The following is a 16,244-nucleotide window of genomic DNA, read 5'->3' as shown; positions in this document are numbered from 1 at the left end:
GATTGAACACATTTAACTGTGTCTTGGGTATATTTTTAGATGCAACACACATGTAAAATCAAAAATTATTTCTGAGGGATTCTTTGAGGAAGAACTTGAAATCATACGCGCATTCTGATTGGTTTGTCGTATTTTCGCACATAACATTCATCGATAGGGGGGCGAGTCTTCTTGCAGGTTACGGAAGGGGCGAGTGGTGAAGAATGGTATCAAAGCATCACCATTGAATAACCATTTCTTGTTTGTTTCATTTTTAGCAACCATCAAATACAGGTGGATACTTTCTTTTGCCCGTCAGTGTATATAAACTAAGTTACAGCTCAGCTTTGAATGTAGCGCACACACTACAAAACCCAGTCTTACCAATCCTAACAACGCGCGAACATGCTGCTTGGTGCGTGGCGTCTACCCAGACTTGACATTGTCATTTCATAACAAATACTTTCGTGTACGTGGAATAATAAAAAGATCTGACGGCACGAAGTATTTGGTCTCATCAAATCGGGTTTAATATAAATCTGTCTAATAGCCGAAGATTGACGCGCATTATTAATCAATACGCAGTTTTGGCGCTCAGGTTTGCTGGTTATGTACAGCGAGATCAAACAACATACCGCCGACACTCAGTGGAACGCCTGGCCTGCTGTTGTCCCGCTGTGCTGGTGAATATAGCCATTGTCTGCCCCTATTGATTGGTGTTCTGTGTGTAATTCATTGGAAGAATTAACCGTTGTTGAATTTATAGTGTTATATCTGAGTTTGAGTGTAACCTGATTTGTGTGTTGATTGTGTCGAGCTATAGTGTTGCCATCAATGCAGGTATAATTTAAAGTCTGTTTGTTTGTTGTTTAACGCCGCACTCAGCATTATTCCAGCACTATGGCGGCGGTCTGTAAATAATCGAGTCTGGACCTGACAATCCAGTGTTTGACATCATGAGCATTGATCCACGCAATTGGGATCGATGACATGCATCAACCAACTCAGCGAGCCTGATCACCCGATCCCGTTAGTTGCCTCTTAGTACAAGCCGGTCGCCATTTACGGCAAGTATGGGTTGCTGAAGACCTATTCAAACCCGGATCTTCGTGGGCTGCATAATGTAAAGATTTATGTTTGAACATGTACATTGTGATATTAACTGTATACATTAGCGTTTTTTATCATAGATAATAAACTGCCGGGTAAAAGAAAGTAAATACTAGAAATCTAGATTTGCGCAAAGAAATACATACGTTATCAAAACGCTACTAGGATGAAAACAGTTACCGAAACAAAGCAATTTAGGGTCAGAAACTAAGCTATGAAACCCGTAGCAAATATATCACCACCAATAACCACTTCTTGTTTGTTTCGTTTTTAGCAACCGTCAAACAAGGGTGTATACTTTCTTTTGCCTGGTAGTGTACTTAAAACGGGGCGGTGGGGTAGTCTAGTGGTTAAAGCGTTCGCTCCTCACACCAAAGACCCGGGTTCGATTCCCCGCACGAGTGCAATGCGTGAACCCATTTCTGATGTCCCTCGCTGTGATATTGCTGAAATATTGCTAAAAGCGGCGTAAAACCACACTCACTCACTTACTCAAATCGCACAAAGACATTTCTAATTCCTGTTTCCAAAAACAATCGATATACTTTTAATTTTCGGCTTAAAAACCATAAATGTGACACAGTTGTAAGTATATATGAGTATATATAGTAAGCAACGATATACGAAGATTATTCATTAGTGTGTCAAGAGCCTTAATGCTTGTGCTGTCTAAGTTATAAACCAAGGTCTCGGTAAGTATGGACTTTGTTAGACCATCAGGTAGGAAATACGTGTCGATTTGTGTTTTAATTGCTCGGATAAAATATTGTAACATCAAACATTTTTTTTCTCAAACCATGGACACTGTCCATTGATCCCACTGTTCTGACATCAAGCAACGCAATGGAGGCCTTTCATGGCAAGCTCTTTATTCCACACCCCATCTTTGTGGGAGTTTTTGTAGTCTTTGTCCATCTAATAGAGCCATTTGATAGAAATAGCCCAATTAAAATTGTCTTCAAAGTAATTCTTTCAATAATAGTTTGCCATCAGTAGAAGTTTTCTTTAGATTCGGAAGCAGTTCGAATTGAAAATCTCTGACCCTTAGTGATCCAAGCGATTAAAAATTAGTCACAAATTGTGCTCATAGTCGTAATGTAGACGGGTCGTTTTATCTTGAAGGCTTTAAAGCAGCTATATTTAACTGAATTGGAACTCAGCAGAAAGAAGCGCTTTTGGTCTGCACTGATTGGTCTGGACGCCGGCCTGCGTCACATGGCGGTCAGGTTGCTCGTGGACGTAGGTAAAGCGACACCGAGGGGGGTCCGTTGTATCAACATTGTTTTGTATCAAATAACAGTTTGTTCTTTTGAAAATGTCTTTAAGGTCAGTTTATATACGCATACACAGGGGTTCAGATCTGTTCATTTCTAGGACATTGGCTAATTGTTATCCAAAATGTCTTGAAGATATTTTTTCAATTTTGATGATGGTATAGATGAATGTCCTATCAGTATGTCATAATGAAGTTTGTCTCCAGCCAAACCACTACATACGAGAGATAAGGCTATGCATATAATACCTAAGGCAATCAAGGTTTTTTGTTTTTTTCATTTTCATAAGGAAAGGCACTCCGAAACAAATAGAACATATTCCCAAGAGCTGTGGGGCGGTTGGGTAGCCCAGTGGATAAAGCGTTCGCTCGTCAAGCCAACGACCCGGATTTGATTACCAACATTGGGTACAATGTGTGTCCCCAGCCGTGTTATTGCTGGAATATTACTGAAAGCGGTGTAAAACCATACTCACTCACTCCCATGTACTGTATCATGTGATGACTAGGGATACGGACACGTCACTTCACTCCGACATAGTACTATAAATGCCATCGCTTTGCCGAAATACGAAGTCCGCAACGCAAGCTCTTGTAGACGGTACAACATAACAGGGGTTACAGCAGTTACAAAAGGGGTTACGGCAGTTACAACAGGGGTTTAAGGCAGTTACAACAGCGGTTACTCCAGTTACAACAGGGGTTTACGGCAGTTACAACAGCGGTTACTCCAGTTACAACAGGGGTTACGGCAGTTGCAACAGGGGTTATGAGAGTTACAACAGCGGTTACTCCAGTTACAACAGGGATTACAGCAGTTACAACAGGGGTTATGAGAGTTACAACAGGGGTGACGGCAGTTACAACAGGGGTTTAAGGCAGTTACAAAAGGGGTTTACGGCAGTTACAACAGGGGTTTAAGGCAGTTACAAAAGGGGTTTACGGCAGTTACAACAGGGGTTACTCCAGTTACAACAGGGGTTACGGCAGTTACAACAGGGGTTATGAGAGTTACAACAGGGGTTTAAGGCAGTTACAACAGGGGTTTAAGGCAGTTACAAAAGGGGTTTACGGCAGTTACAACAGGGGTTTAAGGCAGTTACAAAAGGGGTTTAAGGCAGTTACAACAGGGGTTACGACAGTTACAACAGGGGTTACGGCAGTTACAACAGGGGTTTAAGGCAGTTACAACAGGGGTTCAAGGCAGTTACAAAAGGGGTTTACGGCAGTTACAAAAGGGGTTTACGGCAGTTACAACAGCGGTTACTCCAGTTACAACAGGGGTTACGGCAGTTGCAACAGGGGTTTAAGGCAGTTACAACAGGGGTTTAAGGCAGTTACAAAAGGGGTTTACGGCAGTTACAAAAGGGGTTACGGCAGTTACAACAGGGGTTATGAGAGTTACAACAGGGGTGACGGCAGTTACAACAGGGGTTTAAGGCAGTTACAAAAGGGGTTTACGGCAGTTACAAAAGGGGTTACGGCAGTTACAACAGGGGTTTACGGCAGTTGCAACAGGGGTTTACGGCAGTTATAACAGGGGTTACGGTTAGCATTTTCTGTGGAAATAACTTTTTATTTGTTGTTTAACGCTGCACTCAGCAATACTCCAGCAATATGACGCAGTTTTGTAAATAATAAATCATGGACCAGTGATGGACATTATGAGCATCGATCTACGCTTTTGGGACACGATGACATATATCAACCATGTCAGTCAGGCTGACCACCCGATGCCGTTAGTCGCCTCTAACGACGTGTGGAAATAACCGTTATGGTCGTTAGTCACTGTAATTGTCCAACAGTATGTAGGTAAAGAACATAAAATGTAGTAAAAAATCTGCAGAAATACTGCCGTTTGAAACTGCTGAATAAACATTGATGCACTACCTTTCGACAAGTTACGAGTTGCGCGGACCATACTGACGGAAATAAATAAGAGAACAGGTTTATAGAAAGAATGTTTCTAGCATGTTAAATCATACATACACCGAAAATTGCCAAAATGCTGTTCCGGTAATTTTGTAAGGACACAGGCGACTAACAACTATTGATATATTTCGTAAAATGAAGCACTTGCATTGAGACATTTTTTTGCATCATTGCAATTTATTCAATATATTTACATATGCTCAAAACTAAAAAAAAAGAAATAATTTTGACAATAAATCATGATGCAACGGGCTCTGTTTTGTATGCAAAAAAACATCAAATGACTGTCAAATATTTTTTACTGTAAAGTTTACACGATAGACGGCGTTTTAATTAGACGAGAGGTCGGTCACATGACCCCGAAACTGCCCATACGTTTTTCCCGAGACTGTGTTCTTGAAATGACGTAAACACTGACGGACTACTTCCACATTCCCGTGGGACCCCTGGAAATTCCCTAGCACGAATAAATACAGAAGCGTTGTTCCTGATTACAGTAAACTACGGTTATAACGAACACGCTTATAACGAACTAACGGATATAACGAACTAACTTTTTAGTCCCGACTATTTGCTGTAGTTATACTGTATATATGCTTATAACGAACTACGGTTATAACGAACTAATATTAGTAGTCCCTTTGAGTTCGTTATAACCGTAGTTTACTGTATTTAGACCCTTTACCCATTACGCGTTTAGTATAAATAAGGATAAGTCAGATAGTTTGTCTGCATGCCCGTTCACCAATATCCTCGCTACGACCCATCCTAATGAACAAAACGAAGAAATGCACATCCAAGCTATGGTGGAATCGACACATCCGTGTCTAGACTCACAGTGACAGTCTACAGCAATCTATGAAGTTACCTGAACAACTTCGGAAATCTCTCCAGTCATGTTTATCGTGTCGGCCATTTTGACGTCTTGTACTTGATGTTAATGTATTACTACGCGCCGTCATTGTGACTGACTTACTGAGGTAGTTCTTTACAGACCTTTCTCATCTAATAATGATACTATTTGAATATATATGTTGTACACAAACTCATGTCACCTCTCCTTTTGAGGAACTACATCATTCAGCAATACAGGTGGTTGTTGTAGGGTTGTCAGTGAAACAAGAAGTCACACGTACTAAATAGAATTGTATATAGATCTAGACCATTCGAGGTATTAAACAGTGATATAAAAACTTTAAGAATTGACCTTCACTTTGTGTGAGTTCATTGGAGCACGAACCTTCACAGAGTAGGGGCCAAACTGTATGAACGCCGGAGCAATCTCATTAAAATCAGATCTTAGTTCTCGCTACCGCTAAACAAAGATCTGAGGACATCCCATTACGGGTCACGTCAGAACGACCTTTCGCGAATTTTGACCGACCAATCAGAAGGTAGCTTTCTCGAGCTTTACGACACTAGTTTCAAACTGGCTACTACTCTTCGAAACATATTTTGACGTATTCTCGATTTAAAAAAATAAAACTGATAAGAACATTCTGGAATGGCTTATAGATGGCCTAGATTGTATGGATATGATCATAACTGTTGTTCGGAATGTTAAATATTTCGTGGTTGCATGATTAGAAAACACATTCCGACAGTCACTTTCATGATCTGGTAAGCGACGCTCTGATTGGTAGGATGAAAGGTCGTTCTGACGTGACCCTTAATGGGATGTCCTCAGATCTTTGTTTAGCGATAGCGAGAACTAAGATCTGATTTTAATGAGATTGAACGCCGGAGCTTTGAAAGTCAAATCTTAAGTAAAATGCCAGGCAAAAGAAAGTTTATTCTTGAAATCGGGATTTAATAAAACATATTACAAACGTTATCAAATTGTTACTAGGCTGAAATCAATCGCCGAAACCCTGCAAACCTGAGGTCCCAAAGACAACTATGATGCCCGTATCAAATACATCTACTTTCATTTGCGGGGCAATACATTTATCCTTCGATTGACACATGTTCTGAAAATGAAAGTAAGCAATGTTGACAGTAAGTTATGATCCATCGGGGCGCTGTACTGATGCAAACATTTTTCAAAATGAGTCACTACCAAGTATGTCAGACAGATTATCGTCATGTGGACTACAATCCGATATAGTTGTAAGCGTACACTCCTAATCTCTTATTGACTTGAACCCTAACCGTCAATACAAGTGAACAATGGATAAAACCAACAAAACTAATGCATGAATACACAATACCATTAAGAATGTTAGTACAAAGTACAAATTCTAGCTTTACGAAGAAAGTGTTATTCCAAATTTAACATTTGTTATATTTGACCACTTTCTATGAATTGTGTATTCATAGCTTTCGGCCATGGTGCCGTGCCAATTTACGCTTGTCAGAGGGGTACACAAAGTACGTGATCTAGACTACCAGTTGTCGAGCTTTCATTTTTGTGGAAGCCTCGGTGGCTGAGTAGGTTAGATCACTGACTTTGTTTTGCTGGTGATTAGGTGCCTTACTCTGAATAGTGTGGGTTCGAATCCCGGATGGGACTCAACCCCCTAAAGTACTAAAAAGTCTTATCCCAAATTTAACATTTGTAAAATTCTGATGCAGATTTGTAAGACAAATCAAGTTAAATCCCCGACTATGCTGCCATTATGAGGACCTCGTCATACAGTACTGACCCATGACATTAGGAAAGTGGCTATATATAATATATATTGTCACACTACACCGCGAGTAATACTCAGTTAAAACAGTCTACAGCCAACAAATTATTGTACCGTTACCACTTAACCTTTCAGTCGACTGGCAAAGTGGGAACAAACCAACTCATTCTCAATGCCTTTATACATCTAGAGTATGTTAATGCGCCATGCGTGACACTACTGAGTAGGCGACAGCTCGGTGGAGATGATGGGAAACCACGGCGACAGCAGCAGCTGGGCTCCATACGACAGTGTCATGGAGGTCGCCCCAACCTGTCGCAAAACCCACGGGATTGTGTGTCGCTATCCGACTGCGTAGTAGTCGTTCTTGAAAAGATTCAGTGCACGGAATTCTGGACATAAGGCATTCGGCATGTACTGGTCATGCATCATACAAGTGCGTTTGGTAAATATGTATCCTTGTATGCTTGTCGGTTCACTTGACTGGGTGAATGTCGGATCAAGGCAACGTGACCTAGTGAATGTCGGATCACTGCCGGTACGTGAGCCAGTGAATGTCGGATCACTGCCTGTACGTGACCCAGTGAAAGTCGGATCACTGCCTGTACGTGACCCAATAATGTCGGATCACTGCTTGTATGTGACCCAGTGAATGTCGGATCACTACTTGTATGTGACCCAGTGAATGTCAGATCACAGCCGGTATGTGACCCAGTGGATGTCGGATCACTGCCGGTATGTGACCCAGTGGATGTCGGATCACTGCCGGTATGTGACCCTATAATGTAGGATCACTTTTTGTACGTGACCCAACGAATGTCGGATCACTGCCGGTACTTGACCCAGTGAATGTCGGATCACTGCGTGTACGTGACCTAGTGAATTTCAGATCACTGCCCGTACGTGACCCAGTGAATTTCAGATCACTGCGTGTACGTGACCCAGTGAATGTCGGATCACTGCGTGTACGTGACCCAGTGAATTTCAGATCACTGCCTGTATGTGACCCAGTGAATGTCAGATCACTGCGTGTACGTGACCCAGTGAATGTCGGATCACTGCCGGTATTTGACGCAATGGGGGTGTATTAAATGTATTCACCTTACAATGAACAAGTATGCCTATCGGACGGACAGAGACAATGTCATATTCCTTTTCAGTAACCCAGACCTTGCAGCTCGGCCTTCTACACCAGTTGGTTCCAAGCAACTTGGAGGGGATTATGTTGAAAAATAATTAGCAACCAGATCCACCATCGCAGTCCTTCTCAGTTAGGCTCAGAGCAGGCCAGAGTTTTCATACCAGACAAGGGTTACAGAGAACAGGTGGGCCACCTCTCACGCCAGAGCTCATGGGTTACACCGAAGTGGTAAAATCCCCAGCCCAGTTCCAAAATGCGATCTCAGCACTTAGGCGATCTTAACTGCCATACCTTAAAATAGGCTTACGGCAGTCGTAGCGCTGCGACCGCCTCGTGGCACGGTACCCTGACCTGGGCCCACTTGCACAAAGCGATCTTAGCGCTAAGATGATGGTAACTCCCATACTTTAACATAGGCTTACGGCAGTCGTAGCGCTGCGACCGCCTCGTGGCACGGTACCCTGACCTGGGCCCACTTGCACAAAGCGATCTTAGCGCTAAGATGATGGTAACTCCCATACTTTAACATAGGCTTACGGCAGTCGTAGCGCTGCGACCGCCTCGTGGCACGGTACCCTGACCTGGGCCCACTTGCACAAAGCGATCTTAGCGCTAAGATGATGGTAACTCCCATACTTTAACATAGGCTTACGGCAGTCGTAGCGCTGCGACCGCCTCGTGGCACGGTACCCTGACCTGGGCCCACTTGCACAAAGCGATCTTAGCGCTAAGATGATGGTAACTCCCATACTTTAACATAGGCTTACGGCAGTCGTAGCGCTGCGACCGCCTCGTGGCACGGAACGCTGACCTGTGCCACTTTGGCATATCCCCTGCATTAAGATAACACGTCGCGATACACTATAATAATGTTCAAATTGTCTAAATCCCTACCCAACAGTCACTCAATCAATACAAGTAGGTTTCTATTTCAAAGTAATTAGCATTTTCACTACCATTATACGTGTCGGTGTCTCCGAGACATCATTCCCCCGGATCAATGGCATCACAGATAACACCGAACGTTGCCACGGGGATGTTGTCATGATGCGATGCCTTCGATTCAATGTTTCAACAAGCAGATGTGCTTCTTCCAGAAACATGCTTTCTGACGTCATTCGTCTGTGCTGAACATCGGTTCTACTGCTTGTATATTGATAATGGTATTTCATTTAACAAACAGATATTCGCTTACCGTCAGCACCGACGGTGAGTGAGTGTGTTGAGTTTAACTCTTTGAACAGTATACCAGTTACATCACGACGTGTCAGCTAAAAGTGTGAGGAAAGCCCTATCACTGACGGGTGAGTGAGTGAGTGAGTATGGTTTTACGCCGCTTTTAGCAATATTCCAGCAATATCACGGCGGGGGCACCAGAAATGGGCTTCACACATTGTACCCATGTCGAGAATCGAACCCGGGTCTTCGGCGTGACGAGCGAACGCTTTAACCACTAGGGTACCCGACCACCACCCTAGCACTGACGAATGTGATGAATCACTCATTATTGAAAATTTCATTTTTCAAAATTCAATGACAGATGTTGGAGGTCATACCGCCTTGTGGGCATACAAGTTGGGCAACATCGCTGTACATAGTTTCTCCGCACCCACCTCCCACGTGAATGTGACACGTACCTGAAACAGGATGTCGTCTGCTATGGTTGAGCAAGCAGACGACATTGCTACAACCTAGACAATAACTCACAAGTACTTGGCAGTGTGCAAAAGGGATAGACTGGAATGATATCTTGTCATCAAGTATAACTGAACACACAAAAACAACAGTTTCGGTTCGTCATGTTTTGAAATAAAACTTCAAAGAATATTTCTGGTTTTCTGCTGCGTAAGATTTACGAAAAGTACACGAGAGTATGTAGGGTAAAACACTCCTCCTGGGTCATGCTTGGGATTGTAAAGCCGGAAGGCAAGAAAGACCGAGGCCTTGCTCCCTGAACTATCTTTCGAGGGTGTACATTACCAAGCATAAAGGAGGAGTGTCTTATCTATCTTAGATAGCGACAAATACCGCACAAATATGAACAAATACATTGTTAAAATATGTCATAAATCGATCAAAAACAAATATTGGCTGATTTTTCCATCCATGCAGACGTTTACCCAAATCGACATTATAATCCTCGTCACTTGAAATGGAGTCACCAAATATCGCGATCATTAATCAACGAAGAAAGCTGCTGGTGTACTAATATTTATAAAGTGAAAACAAGGCATTCCGCTGATACTTACAAAACTGACAAAAATCGCAAAGTGGGCTTTTCAAGAAATGTCTTTTTTTTTGCGATAAATATCATCATTGAGGTTTGATCAAGGGCTCGTTATGGGTTTGAGAAAAGTACATGGGGTCATGGGGATGAGAAATCGTTGGAAAGATGTAACCAAACTTTTAAAAGAAACTTTATCTATTTGTGTCACATGTGTATAATGACATGCGTACATACGAAATACATAAATAAATATTTTTTTAAACATTCCAAACTGTAAATTATTACACTAACATGTTTATGTTGCTCGGCAACAAACATAACAGGGAGCCACGGCTGTCCTATACTGGTTTACCTGCCTTAGATTGATTGCGCTCCTCGCCTGCAGCCGCTAGGAGGCGAAAGGCAGGGTACCAGTCTAGCTCTATCCGAAAATTTACCCATACAGCATATCGCTATGCAGGAAACGCTGATCCATTTGTGTGTACCGAGATCTGCCTGTCGAGAGGACCGTGTAGCGAGACATTATCACTTTTGGACAGAGTGAACAAATGACGTGTCAGGCTACAGGAGTATAAACATATTACTATTAGGGAGATAACTCTCAAACAGAAGTATAGTCCACGGTTAAATATAACAAACGCACTCATATTGCAACGTTGTGGTTTTCAATTTTAACAATATCTGCATGCATGTCTCCTTCTGCATATCTACTTCATTGTAAAATAATATTATAATGTGTTGCTATACATTTAAAATATTAATTATGAAAACATATTAATAACTTTACCACTGTAGATATATCAACGTCAACAGTATCATGTATACCACGAAGATTGTGTCAACTTAATACCCCAGTCATTAATGTGAGAACATATTACTAGTTTTGTTTTAATAGTATATTTGCTTTCTTCTTTTATATTACATAAATTATTTAAACTGAAATGTGCCATATTCTCATTCCAGATTCTGAGGGTACCACGTGCAAATTACAATTTGTTTTACCTTGTGGGTAACACATGCGCGCTTTGTGACAGTATAGGTAGTTGCGTCAACAGGTATGTATGCTATAAAATGATCTTGTTCACAATAACATAACCGATAAGGCATTGTCTTGTCAGTACGTCACCTTCGAGATAATGAATAAATACGTTTGTCTCGATTTTGGAGGAAACGATACAGATTATTATTTCCGTGTTTATTGCCGTCTAATAATATGTGTATGCTGATTCAAATATGTTGATACTGATTCAGATAAACAAAACAGCTTCTTCCATATGTTTTTTTATCGGTATTTCGGAAATGTTGGACGTCCGGCCCATAATTCACAAACAGTACTGTGACTTTTTGGTGAGACCAAGTCACTAGACTCATTGTTACTAATGTGTGTATCGCTGGCGTATAACTGTAACTTCTATAGTCACCACCTAAGGAGATCGTCATACATCAGTGTTAAGTCTCAGTGTAAGTCGTGTCTTATTACACGTAGCTGGGCGATCAGCAAGTAGCGGACATTGTGGTGTTGACGTGGTCATGATTCAGTGACTTCGTGGAGCTTCGTGAAAAGAAGACATCTAGGGTTATGTAGATTTCGGAAAAAGGAGATGTGTCGTCATTCTTTAGGCTGTAGCTTTCGTCTCAGCATTGCATCTTACCTCTTTTATGAACGGTGGCTTGATGTCCGGTGAATTCTCTGAGGATGCACAGTAAATAGGCGATACATTTGATTATAGGTCCTGACAGGTGGCGACATCTGGCAATCACGGACGCTAAAGCCGATGAAACTGTTCCTCCACCTTCTTGTCATCTTCTGTAGGTAGTTGAGAGGTGATTGGAAAGTCCGGATCTCAACATCAGCTGTTATCTATTGGTGCGCCCTGTATATACTTCTGTGTGTGACGTCAGTGCGCCAACTGTGCTGGACGATAAAGTTTACTTGAATTATTTAACTTCTAACTTTATATTTCTTTATACTTATAAATTATGCAAATCTGTCTGTACAATTTGTAAACGTATACACGTAAAAGTAGCTGTATGACAATACATTGATGAAATGTCTGCCTTTGTACATCCGCCCCGAGAAGATTCGGGTCAGAATGGGTCTTCAGCAACCCATGCTTGTCGTTCGGGTCAGAATGGGTCTTCAGCAACCCATGCTTGTCGTAAGGGTCAGAATGTGTCTTCAGCAACCCATGCTTGTCGTAAGAGACGGACCCGTGAAGATCCGGGGTAGAATAGGTCTTCAGCAACCCATGCTTGTCGTAAGGGTCAGAATGGGTCTTCAGCAACCAATACTTGTCGTAAGGGTCAAAATGGGTCTTCAGCAACCCCTGCTTGCCGTAAAAGGCGACTATGCTTGTCGTAAAAGGCGACTAACGGGATCGGGTGGTCAGGCTCGCTGACTTGGTTGATACATGTCATCGATCCCAATTGCGTGGATCGATGCTCATGATATCAATCACTGGATTGTCTGGTCCAGACTCGATTATTTACAGACCGCCGTCATATAGCTGGAATATTGCTGAGTGCGGCGTTAAACAGAACCCAACCAACCAACCATCATAGGAGGCGACTGTGCTTGAAAAAGGCGACTAACAGGATCGGGTAGTCAGTTACAGACCGTTGTCATATAGCTGGAAATTTGCTGAGTGCAGCGTTAAACAACAAACAAACTTTGTACATCCGATGCATTAACATCAATATAGGTTATCAATAAATGATATTAAAACTCATCACAGCGGTTTTCAATCCATTGTTTTCTCACATTGAAACCATTAAAGATCTAGCCTGCTTCTTCCATGTAAATGTATTACCGTGTATCCTCTCCCAGACTTCAACCGCCCACGTGGTCACTCGGCAGTGTATCCCCCCGGAGAGCGGCATTCTGGGGTTTGATCCCCGGCCACGTCATACCAAATTACGTTAAAAGATGGTACTTGTTGTTACTATGCCTGGCGCTCGGTATTAAGGGGCTAAAACAAGTACTGGTCGGCTCGGAATCAGTATACTGTGTGTGATTAGGCTATTCATGTACACTGCGGCGTGGTTTAGCAGTGGGCTAGCACTATAAACTCGGCATTGAACCGGACTAGTACAAAAAGCCACACAAACACACATACGCACATACACGTCGCTATATAAGTGCAATAATCTTGAACGCGACGTTAAACCCCATTTCACCTCACGAAACCGGATCCTATAGTCTCTCTTTTACACCAGGATAGACATCTCACGTGTAGTGAGGGCGCGAGATGTAATGACAATACAGTGATTGTGTCCCTGTGAGTTCACGCTCATGGAGTAAGTTCCACTTGCTTAAAACTATGTAACATTCTGTTCAAGGTGAAATGAAATAAGGTTTGTCGTCGAATTTATTTTACTATTATAGCGTCGTGTGGCAGTTTGCGTGTGTCCTTTTTTCATCCCCTTAATATCCAGAGCCAGACAGCGTAACAACAAGTACCATCGTTTAACGTCTTTTGGTATGACGAAACCGGGGATCGAACCCCGGACCTTCCGCTCTCCGGGCAGCCGCTCTACCACGAGACCACGGAGACGTCTCTTTTTAAAACGAGCGGCTTGTGCGGTGATCAGAAAACTGCATGCCTTCTGACATGTAGACATATATATTACTACACGACACTGACAATGTGAAGGATTTATCACAAGACCCGACTGTTTGAGCCAGATAGTCATGCTCAAAGGGGAGGGGTGTGTCCAGCGTCCTCCTGACCTCCGTGTTGATAGAGTAGTAGGTTGGAACATTTGCCATATCCGGGATCTTAGGGTTAACGAATGAAAGACGCACGTTTCTCCAGGCGATTCGTCGAAAACAACATACATTCATCCATCATCGCTCATGAAAGTAGACCGCCTCTGTGGTCTTGTGGTAGAGCGTCCGCCCGGAGAGCGGAAGGTCCAGGGTTCGATCCCGGGCCGCGTCATACAAAAAGACGTTAAAAGATTGTACTTGTTGTTACCCTGTTAGGCATTAAGGGGCTAAAACAAGGACTGGTCGGCTCGGAGTCAGTATACTGTGTCTGAGTGGGGTTTTCATGTTAAACTGCGGCATGGTATCTCAGTGAGCTAGCACTATAAATCGGCATCAGTCCGACTAGTACAAGCAGCCACACACACCCATACACGTGCATGCACGTCGCTATATAAGTGCAATAATCTTGGACGCGACGTTAAACCCAATTTTACCTTACCTCACCTCATGAAAGTAATTTTAGAGTGGGGCCGAGCTCAACTGGGCATGATGCGACCAGTGGTTGGAGAAAAACAATATTATTAATCGTTGCGATTATATCGGCAACATCTCGTTTGCAGCTATCCCCGACCTTTCGGCTATATCCAGGGCAATTGACCTGAACATACTTCAAGTTGACACATATGCATTACTATCACCGCCAGTATCAGATGCAATAAAGGAGAAAAAACGCTTGCAGCAAGTTGCCCGAACTGAAATTTCATCTGAACGAGAAGCTTGATTAAAATCACAGCATTAATACAGTCCCTAGCGACGTCGGTTTTATATGCAACTGCCAGACGATCTTTTCTTCAAGTCACGCGACACGAAATATATTCGCGAGGAGCTTACCGGTTAGAAAAATATTTCCATAAAAACTAAACATTTTAAATGATTACGTCGATTATTGTAAAGACCCGCTTGTAATGAGTTATGATAAGCAGCTCCGTAATTGTGAAGGGCAAAGGCTTGTGTGGAAACCACCGATACATCGTGAGTACGGCAAGTGTGAGGGTGGGGAGTAGGGCAAGTGCGGGGGTGGGGAGTAGGGCAAGTGTGAGGGTGGGGAGTAGGGCAAGTGCGGGGGTGGGGAGTAGGACAAGTGTGGGGGTGGGGAGTAGGGCAAGTGCGGGGGTGGGGAGTAGGGCAAGTGTGAGGGTGGGGAGTAGGGCAAGTGCGGGGGTGGGGAGCAGGACAAGTGTGAGGGTGGGGAGTAGGGCAAGTGCGGGGGTGGGGAGCAGGACAAGTGTGAGGGTGGGGAGTAGGGCAAGTGTGGGGGTGGGGAGTAGGACAAGTGTGAGGGTGGGGAGCAGGACAAGTGTGAGGGTGGGGAGTAAGGCAAGTGTGGGGGTGGGGAGTAGGACAAGTGTGAGGGTGGGGAGTAGGGCAAGTGTGAGGGTGGGGAGTAGGACAAGGGTGGGGGTGGGGAGTAGGACAAGGGTGGGGGTGGGGAGTAGGACAAGTGTGAGGGTGGGGAGTAGGACAAGTGTGGGGGTGGGGAGTAGGACAAGGGTGGGGGTGGGGAGTAGGACAAGGGTGGGGGTGGGGAGTAGGACAAGTGTGAGGGTGGGGAGTAGGACAAGGGTGGGGGTGGGGAGTAGGACAAGTGTGAGGGTGGGGAGTAGGACAAGGGTGGGGGTGGGGAGTAGGACAAGTGTGAGGGTGGGGAGTAGGACAAGTGTGGGGGTGGGGAGTAGGACAAGGGTGGGGGTGGGGAGTAGGACAAGGGTGGGGGTGGGGAGTAGGACAAATGCGAGGGATGGAAGTAGAACAAGTGTGGGGATGGGCATTGACAATACATCGTGAGTAGGAAAAATGCGAGGGTGGAGAGTAGGACAAATGTTGGGATGGTAAGTAGTTCAAGCGCCAGGGTGGGGACTGACAATGTATCTTGAGAAGGACAAGTGCGAGGGTGGGGACTGACAATGTATCTTGAGAAGGACAAGTGCGAGGGTGGGGACTGACAATGGATCTTGAGAAGGACAAGTGCGAGGGTATGGAGTAGGACAAGTGTGGGGGTGGGGAGTAGAACAAGTGTTGGTGGTGGGGATTGACAATACATCGTGAGTAGGGAAAATGCGAGGGTGGGGAGTAGAACACATGTTGGGGTGGTGAGTAGTTCAAGTGCGAGGGTGGGGACTGACAATGTATTTTGAGAAGGACAAGTGCGAGGGTGGGGACTGACAATGTATTTTGAGAAGGAC

At 43.8% G+C, this 16,244-nt stretch overlaps 1 protein-coding gene and 1 long non-coding RNA gene across 2 annotated transcripts; one reads left to right on the top strand and one right to left on the bottom strand.

Moving 5' to 3' along the window:
* The first annotated feature begins 590 nt into the window (after positions 1–590).
* On the top strand, positions 591–12,399 carry LOC124151029. The gene is made up of 3 exons (XR_006863319.2): positions 591–662; positions 11,256–11,347; positions 12,023–12,399. It is a non-coding gene; the product is annotated as an uncharacterized LOC124151029 (long non-coding RNA).
* A 2,572-nt stretch (positions 12,400–14,971) lies between these two features.
* LOC125382688 (extensin-1-like) lies at positions 14,972–15,841 on the bottom strand. The gene has a single exon (XM_048400971.1). It carries the CDS (start codon positions 15,839–15,841, stop codon positions 14,972–14,974), a length of 870 nt encoding a protein of 289 aa, XP_048256928.1.
* Positions 15,842–16,244: the final 403 nt, after the last annotated feature.

This window comes from Haliotis rufescens, unplaced genomic scaffold (assembly GCF_023055435.1).
Source record: "Haliotis rufescens isolate VD_foot unplaced genomic scaffold, xgHalRufe1.0.p SCAF_20, whole genome shotgun sequence".
Taxonomy (NCBI): Eukaryota; Metazoa; Mollusca; class Gastropoda; order Lepetellida; family Haliotidae; genus Haliotis; species Haliotis rufescens.
The sequence above is the reverse complement of the archived record's forward strand: the minus strand, read 5'-3'. Positions and strand labels throughout refer to the sequence as shown.